The sequence below is a fragment of the Neophocaena asiaeorientalis genome, unplaced genomic scaffold, assembly GCF_003031525.2.
Source record: "Neophocaena asiaeorientalis asiaeorientalis breed wild unplaced genomic scaffold, Neophocaena_asiaeorientalis_V1.1 scaffold43, whole genome shotgun sequence".
Taxonomy (NCBI): domain Eukaryota; kingdom Metazoa; phylum Chordata; class Mammalia; order Artiodactyla; family Phocoenidae; genus Neophocaena; species Neophocaena asiaeorientalis.
In genome coordinates, this window is record NW_020173674.1 from 2,186,482 (window position 1) to 2,198,642 (window position 12,161).

Consider the following 12,161-nt stretch of genomic DNA (forward strand, 5'->3'; position numbering starts at 1 on the left):
GCACGGCCTCAGGGCTTCGTGCTGCAGCCTTACCACCAAGTGTACCCAGAACAGCTGAGTGGCAGACTGAGGCCCCAGCGCCCCGGGCGAGCGTGGCACCCTCGCCCACCCTTCTTACCCATGGGGGAAATAAACCTGGTGCCACAATGTGAGCAATCTGAACACCCCTCCCTCTGCCCCCGTTTACACTGGTCTGACGTAAAACCACTGTGTCTGGTCACTACGTCACATGGCTGCCCACAGAGAACGCAGAAAGGGGTCCACCAAAGCCTGGTATTCCCCCAGGCACACAGCTCCTCTGACTGGGAACCCAGATGCAGCTGTGTTCACGCAGGTGTGCACTCACGCACAGGTGCGCTCACCGTACAGGTTCTGCTCCTCTCAACACATCCCAGAGGACGTTCCCCATTGGCAGGCAGGTGCGCTTGTCCTCTGGCCACAAAGCCCGCTGTGGGCGTGGGACTTTCTCTTTTTTTTAAATGTTTATCTGGCTGCATCGGGATCTTTTTATTTAGTTGTAGCACGAGGAATCTTCCGCTGTGGTGCGCGGGCTTCTCTAGTTGGGGTGTGCGGGATCCTAGTTCCCCGACCAGGGATTGAACCTGCATCCCCTGCATGGCAAGGCGGATTCTTTTTTTTTTAGATATTGGGGGTAGGAAGTTTTTTTTATTAATTGATTTATTTTTGCTGTGTTGGGTCTTCGTTTCTTTGCGAGGGCTTTCTCTAGTTGTGGCAAGCGGGGGCCACTCTTCATTGTGGTGTGCAGGCCTCTCACTACTGTGGCCTCTCTTGTTGCGGAGCACAGGCTCCAGGCGCGCAGGCTCAGTAGCTGTGGCTCACGGGCCTAGCTGCTCTGCAGCATGTGGGATCCTCCCAGACCGGGGCTCGAACCCGTGTCCCCTGCATTAGCAGGCAGATTCTCAACCACTGTGCCACCAGGGAAGCCCGCAAGGTGGATTCTTAACCACTGGACCACCAGAGAAGTCCCTGGGTGTGGGACCTGACTCATCGTGTCTCCTGGGGGGCGAGGAGGGAGGGCCTCCCCCACCCCCTGGCCATCTCAAACTGCGGCGGCACCTACCGTCCACCCGCTCGCACATGGGTGACACACGCCTCCTCTCCTGAAGCCCCAAAGACTGCTGGGCGGAGGCCCCAATAGTCTCCTCAGGCTCTCGTCACACCACATGCCAAACCCTCACTGCCCCCGACCGATCGGCGAGAAGACAGCCAGCCTCTCACCTGACTCGCCAGCACCCTGCATGTGCCTGAGTGCAGGGTCACTGCCCTGGGCATGAACCCGGCACCGCCACCCGTTGGTGACAGTCAGGAGAGGGACAGGCACTCCGGGCACTAAACTGTCCCCGCTCTCCCCCTGCAAGTTACCTGCACACGTCACTTTGTGCAACCGTATCTGACCCCATAGGTACTTGTCAACTCCACTGTCCTAAATGCGGTCACTCTGAGGGCCCGGGGTCAGCAAGGATGGTAGCTCTGCTGGAGGCCCGAGGGGACTGGGTGGGGGGCGTGCAGGCCTCCGAGCACCCTCCAAGGATGGGGTTTTTGTTGCGTGTCTGCAGGAACAAGGCCCCCCTGGTGCCCCCGTCTCTTCTCGGTGGCCGTCGGGGCAGGCCCGGGAGAGGCTCACCACCGCCCACCTCTGGCGGGTCTTGACCCGGCCTGCCCGGGGGCCTCAGGAGTGGACGACGTTCTGGCTCTATGGTCATCTTGGACACCCCGAAAGCACGTTTCTTTCGAAGCCTTGCTTGGCCCTTCTCGTGGCCCCTGGTGTGCTCTCTCTGACCGCTCCCGGGAGAAGCCAGCCCCGCCGGCAGGAGGCACCGGGCAAGCTGGGCACCGGCTTCTGTGCTGCATGCGGGTTGGGCCGACCCCCAGATGGGCAGCTGGAACGAGAGCCCGGGCACCAGGTGTCTCCCCACTAATGAAGGGAAGCAGGGAGGGCGCAAGCACCAGAAGAGCACCAGCGAGAAGACACGCCGAACGTGGCCATGGCGCAGCAAGTGTCCCTCCTGGAACCTTCTCATCGGAAAGGCCCAGCCCCGCACACGTGGAGAAACGACTCTGCTGGGGGAAGGAGCAGACGCTCTCTCGGGGCAGCAAAGGGCCCACCCGGGGACCCCAGACCCACCCCGACGGTGAAGTGGGCCGGCAAGCCTAACTCAAGATGGGCTTGAAAGCCTCAAAATCAAAACAGAAGCCCAGGAGCCCGGAAGCCCCGGATCTGCCCACGCCCGGGGCTCCGGGAGGCTGCGCAACCACATCCAAGCCCCACCGCCCCAAGTGCCCCAACCCGCCCGCCGGGCCTCCTGCAATGAAGACACACGGCACTGGGCTCGCAGTTCACAGCTTTAATAGAATATTCTAACTAGTCTGTACAAATGGAAAACACTGTGTTCAGTTACAAATGTATCTTAAGTAAGGCTGAGCAGTCTACAGCCTGGCCACAGCGTGGATGCCCCTGGGGCCAGAGGTCACACACTCGACACCCACATTCCAGCCAAGAACGGGTCGCTCGGAACCCAGGGCTTTTAAGACAAGGTGAATGTGAGGCTGAGAAACTGGAGCTACCGAGAAAGCAAGACATTTTACACACTACGTGGGAAAGCTGTACTTTCCTGCCCGAGCCCCTCCCCGCGAAGCCTGGCAAACCCTGGCTCTGCCCATAGCCCCACCCCCCCGTCCTCAGCGCCAAGCGTGGTCCGTGCGTCCCGAGAACCAGCCCGGCCCACGGCTGGCGGGAGGGAGGCCTTCTTCCATGCGGGCGGACCACCAACTCTCGCTCGGGGCACCGGGTCTCTGGTGCCCACAGGGTCTCAGAAACTCGAAGGACAGCTCACGTCCCAAGCCCTCACAAGCGTGAGAGAAATAAATACGAGATGAATCACACAAGCTCGCGCCTCAGGCTCAGTGGGCGCCGTGACCCCTCACCCCAGCCCCGAGGAAAATAAAGCCAAAGGGCGAGCGGGATGAGTGCCAACCCCGGCCGGCTCTCCCGAGACAACTGGAAACTGCATGTGGGTTTCTTCCAAAGAAGCAGGAATCCCGTCTGATGGCGGGAGGGGTGAACTGGATCTACACGCCCTGGAACTGCGCCCTGGACACGTGCCCCCAGCGTCAAGTGATCGGCCCCCACCCCACCGCCCCAGCCCAGCGGTCTGCGAGGCCCTCCCTAAGGCAGGGCTGGGCGGGTCCACTGAGCTGCACCCAAGGCCGTAGAGCGTGCTAGAATTAAACCTCCTATTTCTGAAATGCATCTGAGTTGCCACTGTACAGGTTAAGCAAAATAATAAAGTAAAAGGAGAAGTTAAAGTGAAAATCATGCACTCGAAAACAAGTCAGGCGTGAGCACGTGTCCACACGAGCGAGCGGCGCCTCACTGCTGCTTGCACTCCGAGGGCTGGCTGGGCTCCTTCTGTCAACGAGAGAGAACAAGACTTGTAGAGAACCGAGCAATTCCATCAACCAGGCATCTCCAACCAACAACGAAAACAAAGACTCAAGTCACTTGTTCTTGCTGAAAACATGGCCACTACAAATACACTTTAAAAATAGTAACAAATAAGCAGCTAACTTCCCAGTAGCAAGGTCACAGCGGGGCTGCCTCTCTCTGTATAAAGACATTCTAATTCTCAGCGGGAGGGTCTCCGAGTTGAGGGAGGTCCTCGGGTGGCAGACAGTAAATAAACGCACAGCAGTGCCCTCGTCCCAAGGCTGGCAGGCGCCTCAGCTCTGGGGTGAGCAGGCGGGAAACAGCGCTGGCTCCCCTCCATCCCCGAGGTGAACAAGGCTCCCGGCGCTGCCTGGAGCACACCTGCCCCCAGGCCGGGCCCTGAAGCAAAGCCTCTCCTGCACTGGCCCGTGGCGCCCCGACAAAGGACGAGAGGCCACCAAGAACTCCACAGCCAGGCCCCAGTCCTCCCAGGAGCCCCCTCGGCTGGGAATTCCGTCCTTTCAGAGAAGGCGCGAGCGAGACAAGGAGCAGACGCACTTCCGTGTGGTCTGGCAGCTGCGTCTCCTGTCGCTGAAACCCACTTAGCGACCCCATGAATGCTGTGTGGAGGCCAACAGCAGCCTGAGAGACAGGTAACGATTTCACCAGTACTTCTTAGCAAATGAATTTACTCCTCAGTAACCTATGGTCTTGGCTGCGAAGATGACATTACTCTGAATACAACTTGGCACATCTACGGAGTCTTAAGAAAAACCCACACCACCCAGTTCAGAAGAACCATCTGGGATAACACAACTGACACCTTGCATGGAATTAGCTGGGCTACAGTTCATTCCTTGGGAAACCACACCTAAGGGATGAAAAAGATGATGTGTAAAGGGCGCATAAAGACAAAACGATAATCTGGGGCCCTGGGCTGGGCTCCTTGTTTGTAAGTGTAACAGCACAGGGACAAGCTGGGACTTCCAGGTCTGGCCCGGGTCTCGGCCCAGCGCTGCCCAGCACTGGGCCAATGGCACCGGCCCATCACACGCTCACCGGAAACACCGCTAAAGAAAGAGCCTGGGCACCAAAACAAATACCCCGATCAGAAATCCTAGTTGAAAGAGACCTAACTCAAACTCTGTCGTCTCAAGGGGAGACCTGGAGGTGGCCCAGACTGTGGCCAGGGAGATCAGACGCCGGCTCCAGACTCGCTGGCGAGGTGCAGAGGTGCCCCAGGACTGGGACAGCACTGGCAGGGGCTGGGGCAGTGGCGTGCAGCCTTTTGTGGACGGGGGAGAAGTGTGTGGGTTTCCATAACTGGATCTGCAGAAAGGAAGGAGGTGAGAGAAGCTGAAGCTGAGGGAGTGGGACGGTGTCATGGCTGTGGTATGGCGGGGCGGGCGGCACAGGGCCATGGGCTTGCTGCTCTACATCCTCTGGGTAAATACATACGCAGGACGCACAGGACGCCATGAATGCAGAGCGGCACGCGGTTTACAAGGCGCTGCCTCAGTGACATCGCATCTATCTTTAACCAGGAGACGGCATCAACCATCTGTCTGTTGACAACGAACTCCTTCCTCGGGTGCTGAAGACTGCCAGAGGGACGGGTCCTCGCCCAAACCAAGACCAGGACGGGCTGTTGTGAGGGTGGGAGCCGGGTGGGGACGCTGTGTTTAGAAGGAGGCAGAAGGTGGGGCTTGCCAGGCAGCATCCCACCTCCCGAGGGCCACGTTCAGCCCAGCCTGGCACCAGTGCAGAAGCCTGGAGCCACGCATGTGAGCTTCATCACCGGGACACCACAGTTTCGGCCCGTGACAGAGGGCAGAGCAATACTGCACTAAACCCGAGCGCCCTCTGCCCCACGGCACGAAGCTGTTGGAAGCCCAGTCTCTCATGCTGCCGCTTGTCAAGGGACGGGAGTCGGTGCTTCGAAGGCACAAACTAACAGTCAACACCCTGCCTGGTGGGGGCGGGCACTGAAAAGAAGGGCTTGCACTGATGGTAGCAAGCACACGCCACCACCATGGCCTCAGGGCTGGGGGCCCGAGGCCCGAGCGCCTGCCCAACAGCCCATGACACGACCCCCTCCACGGGGCGCCTGACGACACAGGCGAGACGGCACGGCTGTGGTTCTGCCACAGAAGAGTCCTCCTCGCCCAGAGGTACAGGCTGGACCATTTATGGATGCTTCGCAGTCACGGGTAGAGTGGGGAGCAGTGGGGCTTCGGGCCAAACCAGCCTGGCTGACACGTTCTTCAGACACACAGGGCAGCAGGAATCAGACACAATTCTAAATGATCAGATCTGACCCTTTAAAACAGAAAAGATCCCAGGTGTACATTCACTTCATCTAATTAAAATGCTTCCTTTAGCCCAAGTCTGCCCACCTGCCCGTTAGTCTTGTAAGAAAGCCAGCCGCCCGAGTAAGCAGGAAGGCGATGCTGATGGACCCTCGAAGGCACGGGGCTAACAGACCCCCAGACCACGGCTCTGCGGTGCAGAGACACAGCTCTGCTCTCCCGGGAGCCGCTCCCACACCGCTGGCCTGCTTAGCTCAACGCGGGCAGCCCCTGCTCTCTCCTAGATGCTAACACTGCCGCCCTGGCTTCTCACAGGCTCTCCTGTTTGCACCTTCCTCCGTTGCCCCACAAAAGCCGACGGTGTCGTACGAGAGGGACTTCATGACTGGGGCAGAGCTACGAGGACCCATGACCCCCGGAGGGGGACAGGGCGGCTCCTGGGACTTGCAGCGCTCACTTGGATCTACAACAGGTCCTCTGCTTGTTCGAGCAGTGCGCCCCTCAGCGGCACTTACTAACGCTGCTGTGAAAACTGGTGCCAGCAGCTTCTGAGAGAGAAGATCCTGGCGCATTCGAGTTACCCCTTTATTATCTATCGGTCTGCAAAGCACCTGGACTGAAAAAGTATCAACAAGCAACAGACACACGTCGAGAAGAATCACAGCAGGCAGCAGACCTCGTCCTGCTGAGGCCAGCATGGCCGGGGGACCTGTGCATCCTGGTCCCAGGGCCCTCCTGTTCTGTCCTCTTCCCGGGTGTGGGGGGTGTGGGGAGGGGGGCGGCAGCCCCATCACCAACTCGGTTTTAAAAGCACACACGACAGACACCTGCACAAAAACACTGCTCTTCAGAAAGCCCCTGTCCGGGCCCGCACGTGCCGAGTGCGCCCGGACGCTCCACCGAGTCACGGCAACATGGCATTGCTACAAAGCACAGACCAGAAGTTTGGAAGTTAGGAATGAATGGAATTCCACCTTACCTAGAAACGTATGAATGATTAACAGACAAAAATTACACCTAAATGGGGAAAAAAATTGAAAGGAACTGTCAGCATGAAAGAAAATGAAATGCACAAAATTATACAGGAGGAAAGAGCCACCATTTCTCATGATACAAAGGGCTGCAAAAATATCGACCTTGAGATGGGAAACCTCAACACCCAGATCTGTACCTTTAACACCGCAACACTTCTTCCTGATCTTCCTGTGCTTGTACAGACTGTGATGTGACTGCACCCTCTGAGGAGGTGCACGTGGAGGAACGGAAGTGTCACGTCACGACCCCAGGGGACAGGACTAGGGCATTTCGACTGCACGTGGCTGACCGAAGGGCCCTCCTCAGGCACCTCGCCCACTCCCAACCAACACAACAGACCGAAGGCTTCACGAAGGCTTACTACTGACATGTCTCTACTTTCTGTTAAGCTATCTGTGATCACCTGGTGAGAATTCTCTTCTAGAAAACCCAGACGTGAGAGGAGACAGAAGGTTTGGCAAGGGGAGAGAGAGGACGGACAACAGGAGGAAACAACAAGAAATGGGGAACAGAGCAGCCACTGTCAGTGAGACAAGCGACCAGAGACAGGGCACTTGAGTCCAGCAGTGGACACGGTAACCAGCCATCTCTGCTCTAGAAACCCCACCGTGAACGTGTGCATCAGCACCCCCCGAGCACAGAAGAACAGCCAGATACAGACACCTGGGACCGGGCACGGCGCGGTTCTATTATTACCCGACAGCGAAGGGCGATCCACTCAAAGCAGGGCCCTAGGCTCGCAGCTCAGGAACTGAGCACAGGTGCGCCGTCCATATGGTGACGCCCCAACAGACAGGCTGGCTTTGAAAACATGAACATGCCCGAGCCCACTCCCAGAGCAGTATCTATAAGGCACACTGAGGATTTAAACCCACCACGAATTCTTCCCCAGGAGGAACTACTGCTGTAAGCATGCATTCATAGGAACATCTGGTGCTATAAAGCGATCAGACCCAGCTACACAATGACAGCTCAGTGCCCGGTCCACTTCAGGCACAACGGGGGTAAACAAACAAACAAACAACGTCTACTTAAATAGAGATAAAGATTCTACAATGCCAAGTGATGTTAGTGTTCTGACAGCCCGTGATACATTTGGTCCTAAGAGTCAGGTGAACTAGAAATGTCACGTGAGCAATTACAGCTTCAGGACAGCGTTAGAACAGTTCTGTATTTAAAATATGTGTCAAGTGGCAAAGTCCCTGATGTACGCTCAGCTGAGTCCGTAAGTAAAAACTCAGACAGGCGTAAGATTAATGGGACCGCCCACTCATCCTAATTGGTTGTTTTGTTTTGTCTTTTTGCAAAGCTTCCTAATTTATTTCAAATTACCTGAGCTATCTAGACACGTCTTTTGAGTATTCTCAGCCCATGTACAATTGTAAAATTATGCCTACAACTCCATTATCCCATCATTAACAAAACAAAACAAGCCCCCCACCAAGCCCCGTCTCTGTACCTTTTCCAAAAACAAACACACAAAACAAAAAAGTTTATTCATGTTGTCAGTTAAATCATTATCTTAAAAGAATTAAAGATGGAATGTAAAGCTGCTCTACTGAACAAGTTTCTCCAGTTAAGATAGAGCTTGGGAAAGCACCGGAAAGCAGTTTAGTACTCATATAACACTCAAGCTATATACCAGGGGTCTAAACAGCTCCTCATTCAAGTGTTTTCCTGGTACATTTTAACTTTCCTAATTAGAGAATGACAGGTACATATTTGTAACACCACTACCTCAAAGTGGGGAACGTGTTTTAAAAGGTCCACAGTGTAGCATACACAGGCGTGGGAAGCCCCAAATAACTAACCTTGGGGTTAATTTCGGCATCGTCCTCATCTTCTCCCTCCTCATCACCTTCTAATTCCTGCATTAAAAGGAGTGAGAGCTAGTTGAACAGACAGGACTTAAGTTCTTGTGGATTCACCAGCCACAAATAAAGCAATACTCTGATTCTGAAGGAAAGCAATTACAATCATTGCTAGCCATACTTCTTTACATCCCCTCCTTTGGACACTTCTTGTTCTAGCAAATAACCCTGAAATAAACATACTGCTGAAAAAGTGGATTTGGTTTGCTAAATGGTTATTTTCTAAGATGCATTTTCATAAGCCAACTGCAGGGTCAAACTGGACACTGCTACCCATCTGCCGTGTCTTTCCGTAGTATTCAATAGGGCTGAAAGCTTCAAAGGCAGCTTCCCACGAGACGAGTCTAAAGTGGTCCCCTGACTTCATAACCTTCATCCACTCAAACAGAGAAGGCCTAAAGCAACCTCGGGGAATGATGTCTCACAAAAACCATGTCTTACCTCCTCCTCTCCTTCCTCACCTTCTTCAAACTGAAAAGAAAGGAAACAGGTTTTTAGGTTTTGGTTTTTTTTTTTTTTGCGGTACGCGGGCCTCTCACTGTCGTGGCCTCTCCCGTTGCGGAGCACGGGCTCCAGACCCGCAGGCTCAGCAGCCATGGCTCACGGGCCCAGCCGCCCCGCGGCACGTGGGATCCTCCCGGACCGGGGCACGAACCCGCGTCCCCTGCATCGGCAGGCGGACTCTCAACCGCTGCGCCACCAGGGAAGCCCGTTTTTAGGTTTTATAAAGCGTGATGGCAACCTGACCCAGACACAGCCCGTCAAGCGCCCACAGGGGTATAGGGCCTAAGGAGAGCGGGAAGTGGCCTGGCCTCTCAGCAGAGGCCAGTCTGCCGCCGGCACCTCTGCTCCAAGCCAGGGCCAGAACTGCGGGGCTGCTTGCTCACAAGCCCCGCCATGTTAATAGGATACCAGGTATCCGAAAACCACTCAAAACGAAGACTACGGATGGAGACGGGGTGAAGAAAGGAAACCGTTGGCTTGGGTGTGCGCTGGGTCCAACTGGGAAACTGGCTGATCTAAGCAGACCAGTAGCGTAATTTTATCACATACTGGACTTTCAATGTCATTTTATAACTCAGACAAGGGGAAATCTTTAATCTGCACTTAGAAATGTAATAAAATCTTGGTGTTTAATCTTTAAAATAAGTCAGAAAAAGTGTGCATGGGAGAAACTCCAACACTGTGGATGAACGAACGTCTCAATTCAATGTCTTGTGTGTCCAAAGACACTGCTGGCCAGGCTCTCAGCCAAGTCCCGAGTATCAGACTGCTGTCAAAAGCCAAACAAAACGAAATAACCCTCGTCCCTGGTGGCTGCACTGACACAGACACAAGAAGATTCAGCAAGCTTTCTCTTATAACCCTTTCTTCTTGGAGCCCCCCGCCCCCCCACTCGTCAGCAACGACTCAAAGGGAACTCAGAAGAGCACAGTGCGGGCAGGGCCTGGTGCGGTCGGCCTGGGATCTGACCGTGTCTTGGCACCTTTTCCTCCAGGCCTCTGACAAAGAAGACCTTTCAGTGTCTTGCAGTCGACAAGACTCTCACTGCAGCATTTCAGGTCGCACTGGAACCAGCCTCACACAGGCTCAAGTGCCCATTTTCTGAGGTTCTAAGCCCATCATTTCACCCTGGCCCCATCCTCTGAGCGAGCTCTGTGCGGGCATCTCACACTCGGGCAGAGCAGAGGCTCCAGAGTGGGGTGTGCAGCCCGTGGGACGAGTGAGGTGACCCACGTTGAGTGTGGAAGACGAAACCAGGACTCCTCCTCCGCCCACTTCACCCCATAACGATGCCCAGTGTCCACATCGTCCCTGGCGTGTCTGACGTCAGTGCACTCGTCTCTGTCCCAGTACCACCCAGCCTCCTCTGCCAGGAGCCTGAGGAGCAGCTGGAGTGACGACCACCAGCCCCGGTCCACGCGGGGGAACCGGCAGAGCTGGGGCCGCAGCAGACGCAGGCTGACGTGAGCCCCTGGACCACGCTGCGCACCTGTGGCGCCTGCACCAAAGGCATTATGAATGAGCGTGGATGCGGATGTTGCAGGCAAACACACTGTGTTGCTCACCAGGAGTCGCTATGCTGCCTACACTGTAAATAAATATACATGAGCTGCTAATTAAGCTTTTAGACTGACGGGTGTACGATCAAAACAGTTTGAGACCACTGGTCTAGAGCTGAGCTTCCCATTGTGTGTAGCCACTCGATCTTTTTTGGTCAAATTAGATAAATGCAAACCCTGGTTCCTCAGCTGCCAAGGGCCGCACCTTCAACCTCCCAGCGTCACGTGGTGCCAGTCCTGCTGCGGCAGACGGGGCAGAGCACAGCTCCCTCATCACAGAAGGTGCGCTGGACAGCGCTGGTCCAGAATTTGCCGCATAACCAGTATTTCCTAAAACTTAAGTCTGAGCAACTACCTGAGCGCTAAGATGACCCCAAACTGCGCTGTGCTGTGTGTGTCCGTGTTCCCGGGTTCCCACAAGTACCTCCCCGCCCGGGGATGGACAGGCCGCACCTGAGAAGCTCACCAGTGTCAGGCGATGTAGCCAGTACGCCCTGGGCTGGCCCACTCCCGCTGCGTGGGGGCCTTCAGCACAAAGGAGGGCACGAAGCAGCTCGGACCTGTCCAGCAGCCACAACAGACCTCGCCAGAAAGGAACCTCAGAGCACTCAACACAAGGGAGCAAACAGCACCTAAGCACACTTCCAGCAACACGCCACAGGACAGACCTTTAACTCCACACACAACAAGAGGGCTCGCGGCAACCGGGCCTTGGTCACGATGGAGAACCATTTCAGGTGACAGCCCGGGGCAGCTGGCCAGGCTGTGCTCAGGGGTCCTGCTCCCAAGTTCTGACTGTGGGAGGGCGAGTTCCTTCAAGCAGAGGGGAAGGTGGCCTGCGCAGCCGGGCTGTTTTTCTGTGGAGTGTGGGGTTCTATTTCTTTGGGGTCGATATGCCACATGCCGGCACGACTCGGCTGCGCTGGCCGTCGCTTGGCGAACAGGAGTTTCCTCGTGTTCAGAAGTCACCCAAAGCCACAGACCTCGTGTGCAGCAGCGAACCCCTGGGTCCTTAGAGGACATTCGGAAACAAGTCACTGGCCGGGCCCGCGTGGGCGTGTGGTGCTCAGCCGCCTCAGAGAGGCCTGCCTCTCCCGCCTCTGCCATCTCCCTGCCCAGTCTATTTCCTCCAAACCCCAGAGGGCAGTGCCCCGGGGACCTGCTGGAGGACGTCATGAAAATCTCGGCTGGGCTTCCCAAGCCAGCACCCGCTCTGACCCCAGCGGCTCCCACAGGCCACCTACGTTGTCGTCGTCCTCTATGGCCTCCCCCGTGAAGTAGAGCACAGCGCGCGGCACGATCCGCTCACGGAAGAAGTGTCCAATCTCAAAGTCGGAGGCTAACGTGAATTCGGAGTCTTCATCCTGAGGGGAAAAGCCAAGTGCTAACTTGCTTCAGTGGGGTAAACATCCATTCCCTTGCCCGTGCCTGACCG

General features: G+C 56.0%; 1 protein-coding gene across 11 annotated transcripts in view; it reads right to left on the reverse strand.

The window, feature by feature from the left end:
* Positions 1 to 2,351: 2,351 nt before the first annotated feature.
* Positions 2,352 to 12,161, reverse strand: part of NAP1L4 (nucleosome assembly protein 1 like 4) — a 57,098-nt gene continuing 47,288 nt past the window's right edge. For 8 of the 11 annotated variants that reach the window (XM_024749409.1, XM_024749404.1, XM_024749405.1 and 5 more), the window contains 4 exons: positions 11,971 to 12,090; positions 9,105 to 9,134; positions 8,604 to 8,660; positions 2,352 to 3,430 (listed from right to left, as the gene is read on the reverse strand). In XM_024749409.1, coding sequence (XP_024605177.1) covers positions 3,392 to 3,430; positions 8,604 to 8,660; positions 9,105 to 9,134; positions 11,971 to 12,090 — 246 coding nt within the window. In that variant the 3' untranslated portion in view covers positions 2,352 to 3,391. Of the gene's footprint in view, positions 3,431 to 4,585; positions 5,768 to 6,736; positions 6,775 to 8,603; positions 8,661 to 9,104; positions 9,135 to 11,970; positions 12,091 to 12,161 lie in introns of all 11 variants that reach the window. The other 3 variants (XR_003003707.1, XR_003003706.1, XM_024749403.1) reach the window with 3 other exon arrangements.